This window comes from Durio zibethinus, chromosome 14 (assembly GCF_047325235.1).
Source record: "Durio zibethinus cultivar Kanyao isolate XHJ-2024 chromosome 14, ASM4732523v1, whole genome shotgun sequence".
NCBI classification, from domain to species: Eukaryota; Viridiplantae; Streptophyta; class Magnoliopsida; order Malvales; family Malvaceae; genus Durio; species Durio zibethinus.
The window spans coordinates 20,617,038-20,632,710 of record NC_143175.1 but is presented as its reverse complement, the minus strand read 5'-3'; the positions used below and the strand labels follow the sequence as shown (position 1 = coordinate 20,632,710).

Below are 15,673 nucleotides of genomic sequence, written 5' to 3'. Positions count from 1 at the left end.
CTTGTTGTCGTTGAATGACAGATGAAAATAAAATACTCACGAAATTTGTTTTGTACCTGTCTAAATCGATGTCGTTGGAATAGCGTGGGGATTGTACCTTGCAGCCAGGCAGGGAGGGTCAAAGAAATTTATGAGTCGTAATTGTATAGCCAATTGGGTGCTATTCTCAAATATCCGGTTAGATTTCTAGTACCAAAAGGAACTTACTAGAGCAGCATTGTTATCACTTATTAGACCCACGCTACCAAGGAAATTGGGCCTTACACCAAATTTATAAGAAGCCCTAGTTAGTGATGTGAATATAATTCGTATCAATTTAATGGATAAAAAATATTAATGAAGAGATTAATATAATATATTTTAAAATAATTAAGATGTAATTTAAATGATAAAAAATAAAATTTTATCAGAATTAAACTAAAATAACATCATAAACAAAAGTTTGATGACAAGTGAAAATTACATGCGGTATACGTATTTTTATTAGATCAAACTCATGTATTATGATTATCGATTATTCTTTAAATCAGTTGACATATGATTGAAATTAATATTTAAAAATTTTAAATTTAAAATAATTTAAATGCATAATTTTTTTTTAATTATATATATAATATTCTAAGGAAGTTTTAAAATAGATTAAGTACTTAAAAAAACATTGTATTAAGGTTGACTTGAGAGCAGGAGAAGGTTTGAGTTTGCTCAGGCATGCCATGTCGGGTTTCTCACTCTCACATCGAGCCCCTAGGCCCAATTCCGATTTGAGCCAAGACTTGGACTTGAATTTGAAGACTTGGATATGAATTTAGTGCTATGAATTTAAGCAATTAAAAAGTTACCAAGACAACAATTACCAATTAACACATTTGTCCAACGGTGTTAATTAGATCATTGTAAGATTATTTTTTATTTAAATATACAAAATTATTTGAATTAAAATAAAAAAATTATCTAAATTCTTATCATTTTATCATAATCAATTGAACTCTCAAAAACTTATTTTCATTTAATTGAATCATCAATTTAACAAAAATTGATTAAAAGTCTTTACAATCAATGACTTAATTTGATGATAATAAATATTTAAAAGTTTAATTAAATAAAAATAAATATTTGAGAGTTCAATTAATTATAATTAAAAGATAAAAGTTTGGACGATTATTTAAATCTAGTTTAGGAATTTTTTATATTTAAGCCTTATTTTTTCAATTAATATTAACAAATTAATTGAATCTGTTATCTTTATCTTAATAATTGTTATTTATATCTTAATTTCTTAATTTTAATTAAAAATTAATCTTCATTAAATTATTTTAAGAATAAACTTGACTAATTTTAAGTGAAAAAGAAATTATTCTGAAGTTCTTTTTAATAGTCTGTTCTTCTAACTTTGTGTTGGGTTATTTTTGTTATAAAGGTGTGTTATAATAATAAATAAAAAATTATAAGATTATCTCGTAAATCTATTACATATTTGCATTATGTAATACAGTATTTAAATGATTATTTATCTATTATATGTTATTATGTGAAATTAATTATATTAAAAATAAATATTATTTAATTAATAAATTTATAATTCAAATATCATATTAAAAATTTTAAAATTTAAATATTACATTAAACATTTATTATAATTTAAGAATTATTCATCACATTAATTTTTATATATTAATATATGTGATATCGAAAAAATATATTAATTTTTTGTTATTAAAATATTCATTTGGAAAAGTTATTTTTATTATAATAAAAAATTATAACTTATATTTATATTACTATATTTTTTATTTATTTAAGTTATTATGTATAAATATATTATTTTTGATAATCTACAACAAATATCCACCCTCACCATGCTTTTTATGTTTTAACTCCTAAACTTTAAAAAAGAAAGTTTGAAAAAGCTTGAGAAGCACATTATGAGCCCTTCACTTTTTTTTTTTTGGCCAAAAATCCCCAAGCCCTTCAATAAACTTTTTTTTTTAATTCCTTTTTGTCACCTTCATACACTTGTTTTCTTTTGGCGGATGATGTTTATATATAGTAAGCATGATAGGGAATTTTCTCTTTTTTATTGAATTATGGAGGGTTCGTCGGCTGAATCCAAGCAAAATCCAAGATCAAACGTTGGAAATATTAGAGCTATCTTCGACACATGGAATTTTTATGCAGCGTTAATTCGCCGCGTAAAAACATTAAATCTACGAAAAAATTTTCAAATTTCATAAAAAAAATTGTCACTTTCTGTCATGTAATAAAAAGGTGACAAAGGAAAAGTAGAAAGAGAAAAAGAAAATTAAAAGTCACTCAATCTCTATGAAATCTGAATTCAAAAAGAAAAAACAAAAAGTCTCCTTCACTCTCTTCAGTTTCTTGCTTTTGCTTTCTTCTTCACTTTCTTCTTGGTGTTCTTTTTCTTGAATATAATTTTTCAAGGAAAAAAATGAATTCAAATCACTTGCTTCTCGAAGAGCCCATAAGAATGTCTTCCATTCTCGAGCCACCTAAGCCCGTAAGTTTTGTCTTTTTGCTTGCTGAAAACCACGAAATTTTTTTGTTTATGTTAAAAGCTTTTCTTTTTCTTTTAAAGTTTTGTTTTTGGTGTTCATCGATCTTCTAATTTTGGGTGCTGAGTAAAATGAAGAGAAATCAAAAGAAGAAATTTTAAAAAAAAAAAAAAACAAAAATCTTTTTTGTGTAGAGTGTATTGAAATTATCTGGCCAAATGGGTTTTCAAAGAACAAAAAAGATCAAGGCTAACAATACTTTGCTATAAATAGTGGAAATTTTTCCTTTTTTTTTTTAAATCTTTGGAAGAATTTGGATGACATTACTAATTTTTGGTTTGAATGTGACTTGCAGAGTTTCTTTCCTGCAATGACGAAAATTGTAGGGACACTCGGTCCAAAGTCGAGATCTGTTGAAATAATTTCCGGCTGTCTTAAGTCTGGAATGTCTGGTATGTCCTTTTTTGTAACGTTAGTTTTTGTGATTATAGTCTGAGAATGCAATTTTAGTTTTACATTGGTTTGTTTGCTTAGGCTGTGGATGACAAACATTATATCAAATCTCAGTCCTTTCAACTGTATTTTTGTTCAGGGAAGTCGGTTAAAGTTAGTTTTCTATGTCAGCTATAGTGCATTGATTAATTTCTAGATGCAATCATGTCTGTTCATAGAGACGAATGAAACAATGCATTTGTAATGTGTTTATTTGTTTTGCTAGTGGAATATGATTTCATGTGCTTTTGAGGTGATTGTGATTTGTTTTATTTAGTGGCGAGGTTCGATTTTTCATGGGGTGATAGTGAATTTCACCAACAGACATTGGAAAATCTGAAGATAGCTGTTAAGAGTACTAAGAAGCTCTGTGCTGTAAGCCTCCTTTTTACCTTAGTTTCCTTCATTATTCATACTGTTATTTTACTCCATTAAGGTCCTTTACCTGATATGTGTACACGGTGGTTTATCCAAGCCTTAATGAGATCTTCTTTTTGTTTTACTTGGTAGATTTCAGAAATGTAAGTCTTACAATATTGGTCTATTATTTCAGATTATGCTTGACACAGGAGGTCCAGAATTGCAAGTAGTTAACAAAACGGAGCAACCCATTTCCCTTGAGGCAGATACAAAAGTCATCCTCACCCCAGATCAAGATAAACAAGCTACTTCTAATCTTCTACCAATAAATTTTCATGGGCTGTCTAAGGTGACCAATTTTTTAATGGGATCTGTAATTTTTCATGGACTGTCTGTAGTCTGATATTTATCTCACTTTTGCATCTCATATCTTCATTTACTTCAATGTCTTACAATAGATTGAAGGAGTTTTCAACTAAAACTTGTGCATTTGTTCTGCATTAGTTTTTTTTACATTTTATTATTAGGAATGGTTTTGGTTTGGCACTTTTCTGAGAGTCTTCATTTGCTGCTAAATAATCTAGATAAAATTATATTTGAAGCGAATAATTGACTGGTTTTAAGTTTCAAATGTATAGGACCTAGTTTAACATAATGGTTTGCCCAGGTGAAGAATCTTTTGTGAAGAGGCTGTAAATGGAAAAAAAGCATTTGGGTGAACTCTTTGGTGTCCTGTGGCATTCTTTAAATTTCCATGTACACGTAATTCTTGTCCTTGCAGGTTATATGTTAATAAAGGGGATGTTCTTGTTCATTATATCCATTTTTCAGATACCAGTTAACTGAATTTCTTTAATCACTTCACATGAAGGTGATTTTCCTTTTGGATTTGTATTGTGGTGGGGGCTTTATTATCTCCAAATAGTTTGTCTTTGTCTTCTGGTTTCTCTCTCTGTATCCTCTCTTCCTCCAAATTTTATCATGATAAGAAAGAAGGTAGTAATCCTTCCATTCTAGTCGACTCTGTTCTCATTTTTGAAGTTTTTTTTGGTCCTTTCAGGCAGTCAAGAAGGGAGATACTATCTTTATTGGCCAATACCTGTTTACAGGAAATGAAACTACTTCCGTGTGGTTAGAGGTAAGGGAATGTTAAAGGGATGGGCTTATTGGGCTCATTTTGACCCGACAGAATATTGACTTACATCCCATGTTGGGCATATGTCTTGGCTATTTACACTTTATTAGAGCAGGACACAGGTTAATCTGCTTGCTAATTATTCTTCTATTTGAAGTAAGGTTGATCTTATACCAAAAAGCCAGTTAGAAATAATGAAAAGTATATTGCCTAGGGGATGGGAAGTGGGAGGGGTATCGAAAGTTAAAGGCTATTAATGCGGTGTGTGTCCCATGATGCAGGTTGCTGAGTTGAGTGGTGAAGATGTGGTTTGCCTAATCAAGAATTCTGCTACCTTGTCTGGGCCATTGTATACCTTGCATGTCTCTCAAATTCGTATTGATATGCCCACTTTAACAGATAAGGATAAGGAGGTAAGTTTCCTATTTCTATCAAATGCTTGTTTAAATTATCTGATGAATTAATCCATTATTTTTGTTGGAGAGATTGTGTTTATTACACTTGAAATGTTGCCCAAGGAGAACCTCCAATGGAAATGATATCCGTGTATCTTTTTGCTTGAAGTCATCCTTCTGGCTGTGAATTCCATCTTTTGTAGCATCCATTTTTATGATGGGCCTAGATAATGTAGAATTATTAATAAATGCTTATCCTGTACTTCACTTAAGTTGCAAAACAAACTCACTTTAGATAGATGATGAACATTTTGTCTCCACAAGATTGTTTTGATGCAACTACAAAAAAAAAAAAAAAGAAGAAGATCAGCATGATATTTCTGCTTTGTAGGTACATGTTGAGATTTTTGTAAATGCATTCATAATGTTCTAATATCAGGTTATAAGCACATGGGGTGTTCGAAACAACATAGACTTCCTTTCTTTGTCTTATACCCGACATGCAGAAGATATTCGTCATGTAAGAAATTTCCTGCTTGAAGTTCATATTTTTCATTATTTCAGCTTCTCCATTTGCATCTCCATCATCCTGACTTCCTTAAAATCTTAATGTTGCTGGTGTGAAATAATTTCTTTTCAATTCCCCCTTCACTTCCAACATTGCTGTGTGCAGGCTCGTGCTTTTCTTTCTAAACTGGGTGAGCTCAACCGGACTCAAATTTTTGCAAAGATCGAAAATATTGAGGTCAGATGTATAATCGGGCAGCTTTTAACACTCGTTTGATTTGTACTCGAGACATGATTTTGAAATCGAACCTTGTCTTTTATCAACTTCTTGTAGGGATTAACACATTTTGATGAGATCTTACAAGAAGCAGATGGAATCATTCTTTCTCGAGGAAATTTGGGGATAGATCTCCCAACAGAGAAGGTTAGCTTTTGTTTCTGATCACAATAGTATTTATCAGGGTGTGACCATCTAGGTCATGGATTTATATGCGTTCTTTGCTTGCAAACTATCTTATAAAATGTCAAGGAGCAGAGTATACAAAAAGTGCAAATAATACAAATATTGGATACTATATCCTCATTAGTTAAAAGCCTTAATGGTGTTATTGATAGCTAGGAGGTATCAAGTCTGTTTTTCATTTGTCCGATGTCACTACTTAAGTGCAAGCATATATTCACCCATCTGATTTTTTAGTCAGATATAAGCTAGTAAATTGTAGGAAAGACATTGCATCCCAACATCTGAAGAGGATTCTCCATAAGACTGCTATCCAAGTAATGGAGACATTTACAGTAATCAGGAAATGGATATTTCATTGTTTTAATTTATGGGACTATGTAAGCACCTGCAAGTTAACTAGTATCTTTTGGTATCATTCCATTTGGAGTTCATAGGTGTTTCTGTTTCAAAAAGCTGCTATTTACAAGTGCAACATGGTTGGAAAGCCTGCAGTGGTCAATCGTGTTGTGGACAGTATGACAGACAACCTAAGACCTACTCGTGCTGAAGCAACTGATGTTGCAAATGCTGTGTTGGACGGTGAATTGTAGTTCTCTTACACAATTCTTTTTTTTTTTTTCTCTTTTCTGTGACTGTTTGTGAATTTGGTTGAATTTCTTAATTATATTATTGCTATTTCCTTATCTCCTCAAGCCTTGTTTCATAAATGACTTCTGAATTCTGATATGGATTTATGTAGAGTAGGCATCAATTGGAATCTTATTTTTCTGTCTACCTGGTTGATTCAGGGAGTGACGCAATAATTCTAGGTGCAGAGACCTTGCGGGGACTATACCCCGTTGAGACTGTTTCTACAGTTGGAAAAATTTGTGCAGAGGTGAGTTTACCACCAATGTGGATGTTTTTGCTTGTTTCTACCATCCTAACCTTTGTTGGAAGAACATATTTTGTCTGTTGAATTTGCCCTTGTCTATATTCATCTCTTTCATCTAAGCACTGTCCTAACAGTATGGCTCAGATTATAGAAAGGTTTCTTACATGTTATATGAATGTTCAATCTATCTAGCTAACTCAGTTTATTGGTCTTCTCATAAGTATACGTAAGAATGTGAGGGTTTGAATTCATACTCCTATCAGCTCAATGCTGACCGTTGTAATGAACATGACCCCTCCAAGTGCTCAAGCTATTAAACAAAAAGAAGAAAGGAAAAGAACAATGCTTTATGGGATCTGGGTGGATTTGAGTGATATAGATAATGCAAGTTCCTTAGTATAAATATTACAAAGCAAAATTATTACTTCTATGTTTGTTGCTGTGATATTTTAGTAGATTATTCCATTATGTTGCCAACTTGCTATGCTTATTTAATTAAATTGCTTTCTGCAGGCGGAAAAAGTATTCAATCAAGACCTATATTTCAAGAAAACTGTCAAATATGTTGGGGAACCAATGAGTCATCTGGAATCCATTGCTTCCTCAGCTGTACTCACTTTTGATGCTTCCTCCTTTAAACTGTTTCATTTCTGTCTTTCCAATCTTTTGCATTTTACTGATTATTGCCTTGTAAAATTTGTTTCCTGACTGAAGTTTTTTTGGAAGTCAAATTCCCAAGTTCCCTCAGAAGTATAATTGACTTTAATGTACCACAGGTACGTGCGGCTATTAAGGTGAAAGCCTCCGCAATTATTTGCTTCACTTCAACTGGAAGAGCTGCAAGGTTTTGTTTAGTATTTTGTCTCTGCATTGGTTTGTGTGTGTGTGAGCATGAGGCTATGACAATGTCTGTTGTTGTTATCTTATAATTAATGCAAATGCTTTTGATTGATGTTAATCCTTTTGTTCCTCAGCACCCATTCCCTAATTTGCATATTGATCTTCCTGCATGGTGTGCAAATATTATGTTTGTACTTTTGTGATATCTGATTCATGGTTAATTGTAACTTCAAACAATTACGTACTATTGCAGGCTGATTGCAAAGTACAGGCCAACCCTGCCTGTGATATCTGTTGTCATCCCTCGGCTAAAGACAAATCAACTACATTGGACTTTCTCCGGTGCTTTTGAGGTATACTACTGATGAGATTTTTCATGGGTTCCATGTGGATGAGTCTGTTGATATTTTAATGGTTTTAATTAGGTGCAGAGGAGTTCTAAGAAAAATTTCTTTGTCTCTGACCTTCTAGATACTTATTACCATACTGCATTGCATAATGCTTTTACAATAAATCCATTAAAGAATGCAACACTCTTCAAGCTATTTGCAAAATTACTTTCCAAGTATTTGACACCTATATCCAACCATTGTTCTGAAAAAGAAAAGAAAACAAGTAAACAACCCAAAAATTTTCTAAAATGCATGGTTTCTTTGAAGCAGTTGGTTTTCTTTTTGTTAATTGAATATAACACTCTACATGCTGTTTTTTCATCTTTCTTTTGCTGATTAGCTGAGTATTTTTATTTTGAATAGTCTTGTTGTAATTCCACTCTAATATAGCTGCTTATTTAGTTGAAAACTTGAAATTAAGACTCTTCATCACTTTTTCTTTTCTTTGGATGATTGTGGCAGGCAAGGCAATCCCTTATTGTCAGAGGCCTTTTCCCCATGCTGGCAGACCCTCGACATCCGGTAAGATTTATTTGATGCTTGTTAGAGATGTTCCCTATCTGTAGAGGGAAATGGTAAAGACGAAATAAGATTTGATTAGCTACACAGAACATTGAACAACACTCCAATAGCCTGTGTTTTACTGGTTCTGAATTCACTCCTCCATTGTTTTGATATTCTGATGCTTCATTTATCCACCATTGCTCAGAGTCAGAATATAGTTAATTCTCTGGAGACTCACCCTGTCTGAAAAATTGAACCTTTAATCCATCAGCCTATTCAGTGGTCACGCCTCTGATGGACCAGCCCTTGGGGGACATTCAGAACATAGGATTAAAAAAAAGGCAGCCTGGTGCATAAAGCTCCCGCTATGCGCAGGTCTGGAGAAGGGTTGGGACCCACTGGGTCTAGTGTATGCAGCCTAGACCCAATGTGTCTGACCCTTCCCTGGACCCCACGCATAGTGGGAGCTTTACACACCAATCTGCCCTTTATTTTATCTTATGTCCTGAATGTCCCCCTGGGGCTGGTCCACAAAAGAATTCAGAACATAGAATGAAGGAAATTAATTTGTTCTTTACACTAAAAATGCTGCCATGTTTGAAGAGCTTTAGATTTGCACCGTGTTGATGCAGAACTTTAGTATTTGGAATTTGAAATGACAAAGCCACAATTCTTTCTTCTAGGCTATTTCATTGGTTTGGGTATACAATGTGCATATGGCCCTCCACAATCCTTGAATCCACCATCCCCGTCCTTTCTTCCATAACACCCCTGCTTTAAATACTTCTTTACTTTTGGTAGATACTAGTTTTTGAGTCATGCTCACTTCTTCATTCTTTGGAGAAGGGTAAAAACAATTATGGGTATTTCCATTTCCAGTGTCACAATAATTGGGTCACATTTCCTTCAAATGCTGTTAACTGGAATAACAAAATATAGCAAAAATAGTCATATGAATCTCATGAAGTGATTTAATGCTTCTTTTACTAGTTAGAAAAACAAACATATACTTGGTTTTGCAGGCAGAGTCGAAAACTGGCACAAATGAATCAGTCTTAAAGGTTGCTTTAGATCATGGAAAGGCCTCAGGTGTTATTAAGCCACATGACCGTGTTGTTGTTTGCCAGAAGCTTGGTGATGCATCAGTCGTGAAGATCCTTGAACTTGAAGCTTAGATTTAATTTTGCATCTAATGTTCATGAGAAGTTTTCAGTTTGCCAAGTCCATGTTTTAAACATGTATAACATAAAGAACTATGCTTGGACATACTGACATACCTTCTATTCCGGCAGCATACATGATAGCTATCATGAAATAAACAGTTTTTTCAATAAATGTATTGTCAAATGTGTTGATCCTCATTTAGCATTCCATGAGGGTGTTTGCCCTTCTAAATTGGTGTAATTTTTGCTACTCCCTTGTAAACTTTGAATATGAAGGTAGGAGGTAAAAATTTTCTAGTAGAAGAGGTAGCAAGTTAATGATGAGAAATTAATAAGGTAAAATGAACTCAACAACAGGATGTAAGGTGAGACTTTGAGAGTTTAATTTCAAATTCTTTTAAAAGCCAAAAATTTTTACAAAGCTACGAATTAAGTTAACAATTTATTTAACTATAAATTTTTGTAAAAAGAACAAAAAGCGCCCATGGCCTAATGGATAAGGCGCCTGACTTCTAATCAGGCGATTGTGGGTTCGAGTCCCACTGGGCGTGTTTCTTTTGTTTTTATTTTTTATTTAGCATTAAAAATTGAAAAGAGATAAGTGATCGACTTCAAACATGGATGACTTATATTTTATAAAAAATTACAGATTTTGTGCATTTTAAAAATAAGTCTACTTTAAAATCCAATTTATTTGAACCAAAAATACCAAGTCAATTAAAAAAAAAAATCAGAATCAACATGCATGAGCATTTAAATTTTGATTAGTGGAAATTTGATTTTATTTTTGAAATTATTTTTAATTAATTATTTTTTTCTGGAGTCTTTAAAATTAATAATAAATAAACACAATATCCAACATTTTGGAGAGAGATTACTATAGTCCATAATTAATATGAACAAGTACTCCACTCATATGCAACAAATCAAATTCAAGATAAAGTTTGCTTTTATCTTTCAAAATATTCCAAAGGAACAAAATTCCATTGTCGATGCATTGACAGAATCTGGTGCTCGAATATCACAATCTATATCTGCTTACTTCTAAATACAAAATCAATGGTAGAAACATAATGGTCCATTGTAGTGGAAAAAACAACTCCACACAAAAATAAAGAGTAAAGTTAGTATAAAATGCACCTATTAAATTTAATTTATATGTGTGCAGGGTACAGTAGAAATCTATCAGGTTCAAAAGTTCAAAAAAAAAAAAAAATACAAGATTGGATTGCACCCATAAAATTATTTCATGCTTCCATTAAAGGCCAAGCACCGCTGGTTAGTTTCCTATTTCCTGCTATTTCCAAGTCAAAGTGCTTCAGAGAAGCGCAACTCTGCTGGGCCAGGACCCAAAATCCCCTTCTGCTCACTTATCTTGCCTAGTCCAGAAGGTGGTGGTGGAGGTGGAGGTGGAGGTGGCTGCTCTGCTTGTCCATTCTTCTCATCTTCTCTCCATCCAGCTCCCTGCCACTCGCTCTGCAACATGGAAGCAAATACAGTAAATATACAAACAAGTATCCATGAAACTTTATACTATGTTACTCGGACTATGAGAGTCTGTGTTGAATCTGGATATATGTCTTATATGGATACATTCATATTTTTTTCTAAGTTTTTCCATACATTTAAGGGATCAAACCTTTATACCCTTGATATGTGTCGGGCATGGGTACTTCAAAGAAAATGAAAAGTCGCAGCAACATAGATCTCATAAGATTAAGCTTAATGCCACATAAAATAAAGGCATGGCCATGGTCCCTAGTCTTATTGACAAGCTTGTCAAAAGAGAAATACGAATTTTCCTCCATGAAGATAATAGAGCAATTTCCGAATCCAAATAGGGTGAACGAGATATATTAAATGAGAATACTAAACTTGGGGCCTTTGGAAAAACAAAATGCATCTCGTTCTTCTAGATTAATGTCAGAAATACTTACCTCATCATGGTCATAACTACTGTCCTGCAATAATGGGGTTGCAATTGGGGGGATAACATCTGGGTCAGGTTTTTGAAATATAAATGTTGAATAGAGACCTGCAAAAAGAAACCAGCAGCAAATGAATAAGAAACCCATGTATGAAATGCTGAAGCAGCCAGAGAGGAGGTGACAAAGCAATCACCTAACACATCATAAGATCGAGGAAGAAGTCTTCCTCGTGGATCCAGAAGATTTGGACCAGCATTCATCATCATGCCTGCAAATTGTGATCTGTGCAACAATAGGATAAAGAGTATGACAAAATCAGCCCTCATAGTTAAGAACAAGATCATAATTAAGTAATGCTGGAGCCCCAATGAAGCATTTACATTGAACTCCTAGTGTAAAATTTTGATGATAATAAAAATTAAAATACAAATTTCACCTACCTGTTGTCATCGTAAAATTCAGTTAAGTTTTGAATCTCCACATATTCAAGACCAGCTTCTCTTGCCAACCTGAGTTGCCCAGCAGATTAGACATTGATTGTTGGATTACATAAAAGTCAAAATACAAGGGTTAACATATTTATAAAACGAAACAAAAGATGGTAACAGATTAATGATGCCAACTGGCAATCTGGTGTTGATTGTAATTTTCACTTCTCTCATATTTACAACATATATCATCAGGCTGACCTGCAGTTTGGAGGTAAAATTATATGAATCATGGCAAGTCAATGAAAAAGGGCAATCAAAGCTAACCTTCCCATGCAAGGTTCCAGAAATCTAAGAGCAAAAATAGTCACACCAGAAAGTAATATGGTTATGTTTAAGGCACAATAAATATAGGACAATTTACCTGATTAAGCTTGGAAAATGAACCAAGCAATGGGTCTCAGCAGAGACATCACTAGAAAATTTCAACTGGTATTTCTTTCCAAACAATGGAAACCTGGATTCAATAGAATTATGCAAAAATGTTGCAATGAAATAACCCAAACATGATAAAGAAAAACCAAACTTAGAAGAATCTCAAATTCATACATACTTCTCTTCCTCAATTTCAAAGGTGATCATGTAACTCTCAGACCGAATGCAATTGGGAACAATGTTGGGCTTCATACTGCTACTTTTGTTGTGGTATGCTTCAACATTCTTCTGGTACTTTGCCCTGGGCATTGATAATAACAAATTTATGATGCTTTGCTCCATATGCCACCTCTTTTATGGCAAGAACTCATGTGGCATATATGGCAATGATCACAAGGTGACAAAGGGAGCTCACACCCCAAAGATGGGAGAGTAAGACACATTAAGCAATACTACAGATGAGATGAAAATCTAAGAGTATAACTGAAAGAAGTTAAATAATTTCATTCAAGATGATAGAACCACTGTCAAATAGGATATTGGCTGACCATGGCCACAAAAAAAGACCACAAGGATCTATGATGCAGCACAGCTGCTGACCCTAAGGTAAATGATAAAATAAGCTAGAACTTCTCTATGAATACAGCTCAAGTGTGAAGCTTAGTTCTGGGTTAAACCGAATGTTCCACAACTACTGAAACACCAGAAATTTCAGAAGCAATCTAACTTGCACCAGCACATCAGACACCAGTATAGATTCTTATTTACATTTCTTGCTTTTATATCAAGCCGGTAAAATGAATATAGATCCCAACAATGCGCTTACAAATTCATCATCATGCATGCATGCATGTATCCCACGTTTGGGTGCAAGGAGAGAGCAAGAGCATGCTGAAATATTAAGTATCATGTGTGATACATCTCATTTTTTCTCAGAACATTAATTGTTTTAACACCAATGAATTGTTGAAAATTGGGATTGTCTATCCTATACAAGTTCAATTTCTGGTCAGCCCTTAAACATAATTAAGTTCATTGATTGGGATAATATTAATTAATCAACTTGACAGTAACAAGAGAAATTTCAAAATGGAGAGAAAGTAAAGCACAATAAAAAGTTTATGCAACTCATCAAATCCCAGAAACAGGGACAGCAGTAACTAGAGGAAAAAGGAAATTATCAATCCAGAAAAATCAGTATTTGACAATCACTATTTCATACCATATGGTAGATGAGTCAGGAGTAATACCGAAAAAATAACCCCCTGGTTTTAACAAAGATGACACATTACTCAGAAGTCTCCTTGCTTTCTCTTCAGTTTCAAATCCTAACTACAAGTAGAAGCATAGAAATGCCTTTCAGATTCATCATATTTGTCCTCAAGGCCAAATCAAAAATTAATATTCAGAACTTAAACTAAATAAAAAAATACCTGCAAATGCTGCAAGCAACAGACAAGATCAGCCTGAATGGCCTTCTCCTGCAACTGGGTTTCCAAATTATCCTGTCAAAGTAATATGCAGTCAAGGGCAGGAGAAGAGGAAAGAAATTGAGTTGAATCAACATTTTTAAAACTAAAAGGCTAAACTGAAAATTTTTTAACAGAATACTAAAAAATTAGATAAGGCTGAGCAGCGCTTTTTTGTTTCTTCTTTTGACAAATAAATAACTTAGAGAATATTTTTATGCCATCCAGAAACAAAATATAAACATAAATGCCTTACACGGCACCAACAACATCATTCAAAGATCAAAAATATAAAAAAAATTCAGCTTTTAGCACAACAATAATGATTTGATCAAGTATGCTATTATAAACAAGTTTTACTGCAGAAAATACCACAGAAACATCATTTCCATCTTTACCAACAAAATGCATATAATTTGCTTTTAGGATGAGGAAGAATATGTTCTTAGTTTACATTGGCAAACGCATAGCAGCAGAATTTGCACTAAGATTGCTGAAACACATTCAGGATAAAGAAAAAAAAGTAAGAATAATTGTAACACCGACAAGAACAATTTCAACCAAATCCTAAAAGAAAACAGAAACCTCATCTTGTTTCTAAAAAAAACCATAGCTCCATACCCACATATTCATACACACATAGAAACCAATATGCATATTCACCTAATGGGTTGTAGCAAAAGAAGCTCACAATGCAAGGGTTAGCCTCAAAGAACTCAGCAGTGAAACTTTTCCGCTGACTCTCCCATGCTTCCCTCACTTCATTGATCCCAGATGACAGAACATCTGTAATTAACACCAAGTTTTTTAACATTTACCGTCTATCACCACAAATACACAAAAGCATATAACCACATGAGTCACTATCAACCTATTGTTACCTTTAAGTTGCGGTGTCAATTTCCTATTCAAGAAGTTACTGAAGACTTAAATGGCTTACAGGGTAGTGCATACATTTGAAATTTACTTGGGACAAGCAAAAAACCTTATCACATGAATCTATTCATCAAAATATGCAATTTACACCCATGATCCATTTTAACATTTACCATCAACAATCAAAATGCAGATAAATATAACTATATTTAACTCAATAGTAAGCCATATAGACTCTAGATGAATCTTAAGTTTTGAATTCAATTTCCTATATAAAAATCTTAGAACTATGAACCTAAATATTGAAAAATGGAATTTTAAAACCCCGCAATTGGATTTAATTGCAACAAATAAGAAAGTATAGACAAGTGGCAATCAATTAAAACCCGCCTATGAAATTATCAAATTCCACCACCAGCATATAAGATAATAAGTAGTATAATATAATAATGATGTGAAGGTATTTGTGAAAATTCCATACCGATTCCAATGTAATGGCTGATTTGAGCTCCATCCCATTTCTCTGCATCGACTCCTCCGCCGCAGTACAAGTCACAGACCTTCAAATATTAAAAACCAAAAGTTTAAATATGAATATAAAAAAAAAAAAAAAACCCCCATTTGAAAGTAGGAAGTAAGGGAGTTAGATTGTGAAAGAGAGAGAGAGACGGTGGCATATGGGTGGACAAAGATCCTGATGAGGGCAGTTTTAGCGAACTCGTAGAGTCGGTGGTGAGTCGACTCGGCTCTGGGAACTGGATACCCGCTCATTTCTTTGCCCGCCCTTTTGCTTTTTCTTCTCTAATTTTTTCTTGGCTACTTCAGACAGCTGGCATGCGCTTACCTGGGTGAAAACGAGACAAGAAAAGTAAAACACAGCAAAAGTAAGGCCTTATTGACGA

The 15,673-nt window shown here is 33.4% G+C and overlaps 2 protein-coding genes and 1 non-coding gene across 5 annotated transcripts; 2 read left to right on the top strand and 1 right to left on the bottom strand.

Moving 5' to 3' along the window:
• The first annotated feature begins 1,892 nt into the window (after positions 1 to 1,892).
• Positions 1,893 to 9,833, top strand: LOC111295091 (pyruvate kinase 1, cytosolic-like). Of its 2 annotated transcripts, none has more exons than XM_022888455.2 (16): positions 1,893 to 2,515; positions 2,866 to 2,962; positions 3,280 to 3,377; positions 3,556 to 3,711; positions 4,423 to 4,500; positions 4,779 to 4,910; positions 5,332 to 5,412; positions 5,566 to 5,637; positions 5,734 to 5,823; positions 6,297 to 6,441; positions 6,651 to 6,739; positions 7,250 to 7,345; positions 7,513 to 7,580; positions 7,830 to 7,929; positions 8,431 to 8,490; positions 9,495 to 9,833. In XM_022888455.2, the coding sequence occupies exons 1-16, from the start codon at positions 2,447 to 2,449 to the stop codon at positions 9,645 to 9,647; spliced, it is 1,584 nt and encodes a 527-aa protein (XP_022744190.1). In that variant the 5' UTR covers positions 1,893 to 2,446; the 3' UTR covers positions 9,648 to 9,833. The 2 variants fall into 2 exon arrangements, with proteins under 2 accessions (XP_022744190.1, XP_089599878.1); XM_089743752.1 differs by having other exon boundaries at positions 9,499 to 9,664.
• Positions 9,834 to 10,113: 280 nt separating this feature from the next.
• On the top strand, positions 10,114 to 10,186 carry TRNAR-UCU (transfer RNA arginine (anticodon UCU)). The gene has a single exon. It is a non-coding gene; the product is annotated as a tRNA-Arg (tRNA).
• Positions 10,187 to 10,759: 573 nt separating this feature from the next.
• Positions 10,760 to 15,632, bottom strand: LOC111295493 (S-adenosyl-L-methionine-dependent methyltransferases superfamily protein). 2 transcript variants are annotated; one of them, XM_022888994.2, is made up of 11 exons: positions 15,441 to 15,632; positions 15,253 to 15,331; positions 14,587 to 14,681; positions 13,860 to 13,931; positions 13,649 to 13,758; positions 12,605 to 12,727; positions 12,416 to 12,508; positions 12,004 to 12,072; positions 11,757 to 11,845; positions 11,573 to 11,670; positions 10,760 to 11,111 (listed from the first exon to the last, which is right to left on the bottom strand). In XM_022888994.2, exons 1-11 carry the CDS (start codon positions 15,540 to 15,542, stop codon positions 10,944 to 10,946), a joined length of 1,098 nt encoding a protein of 365 aa, XP_022744729.1. In that variant the 5' UTR covers positions 15,543 to 15,632; the 3' UTR covers positions 10,760 to 10,943. The 2 variants fall into 2 exon arrangements, with proteins under 2 accessions (XP_022744729.1, XP_022744730.1); XM_022888995.2 differs by lacking the exon at positions 14,587 to 14,681 and having other exon boundaries at positions 15,441 to 15,613.
• Positions 15,633 to 15,673: the final 41 nt, after the last annotated feature.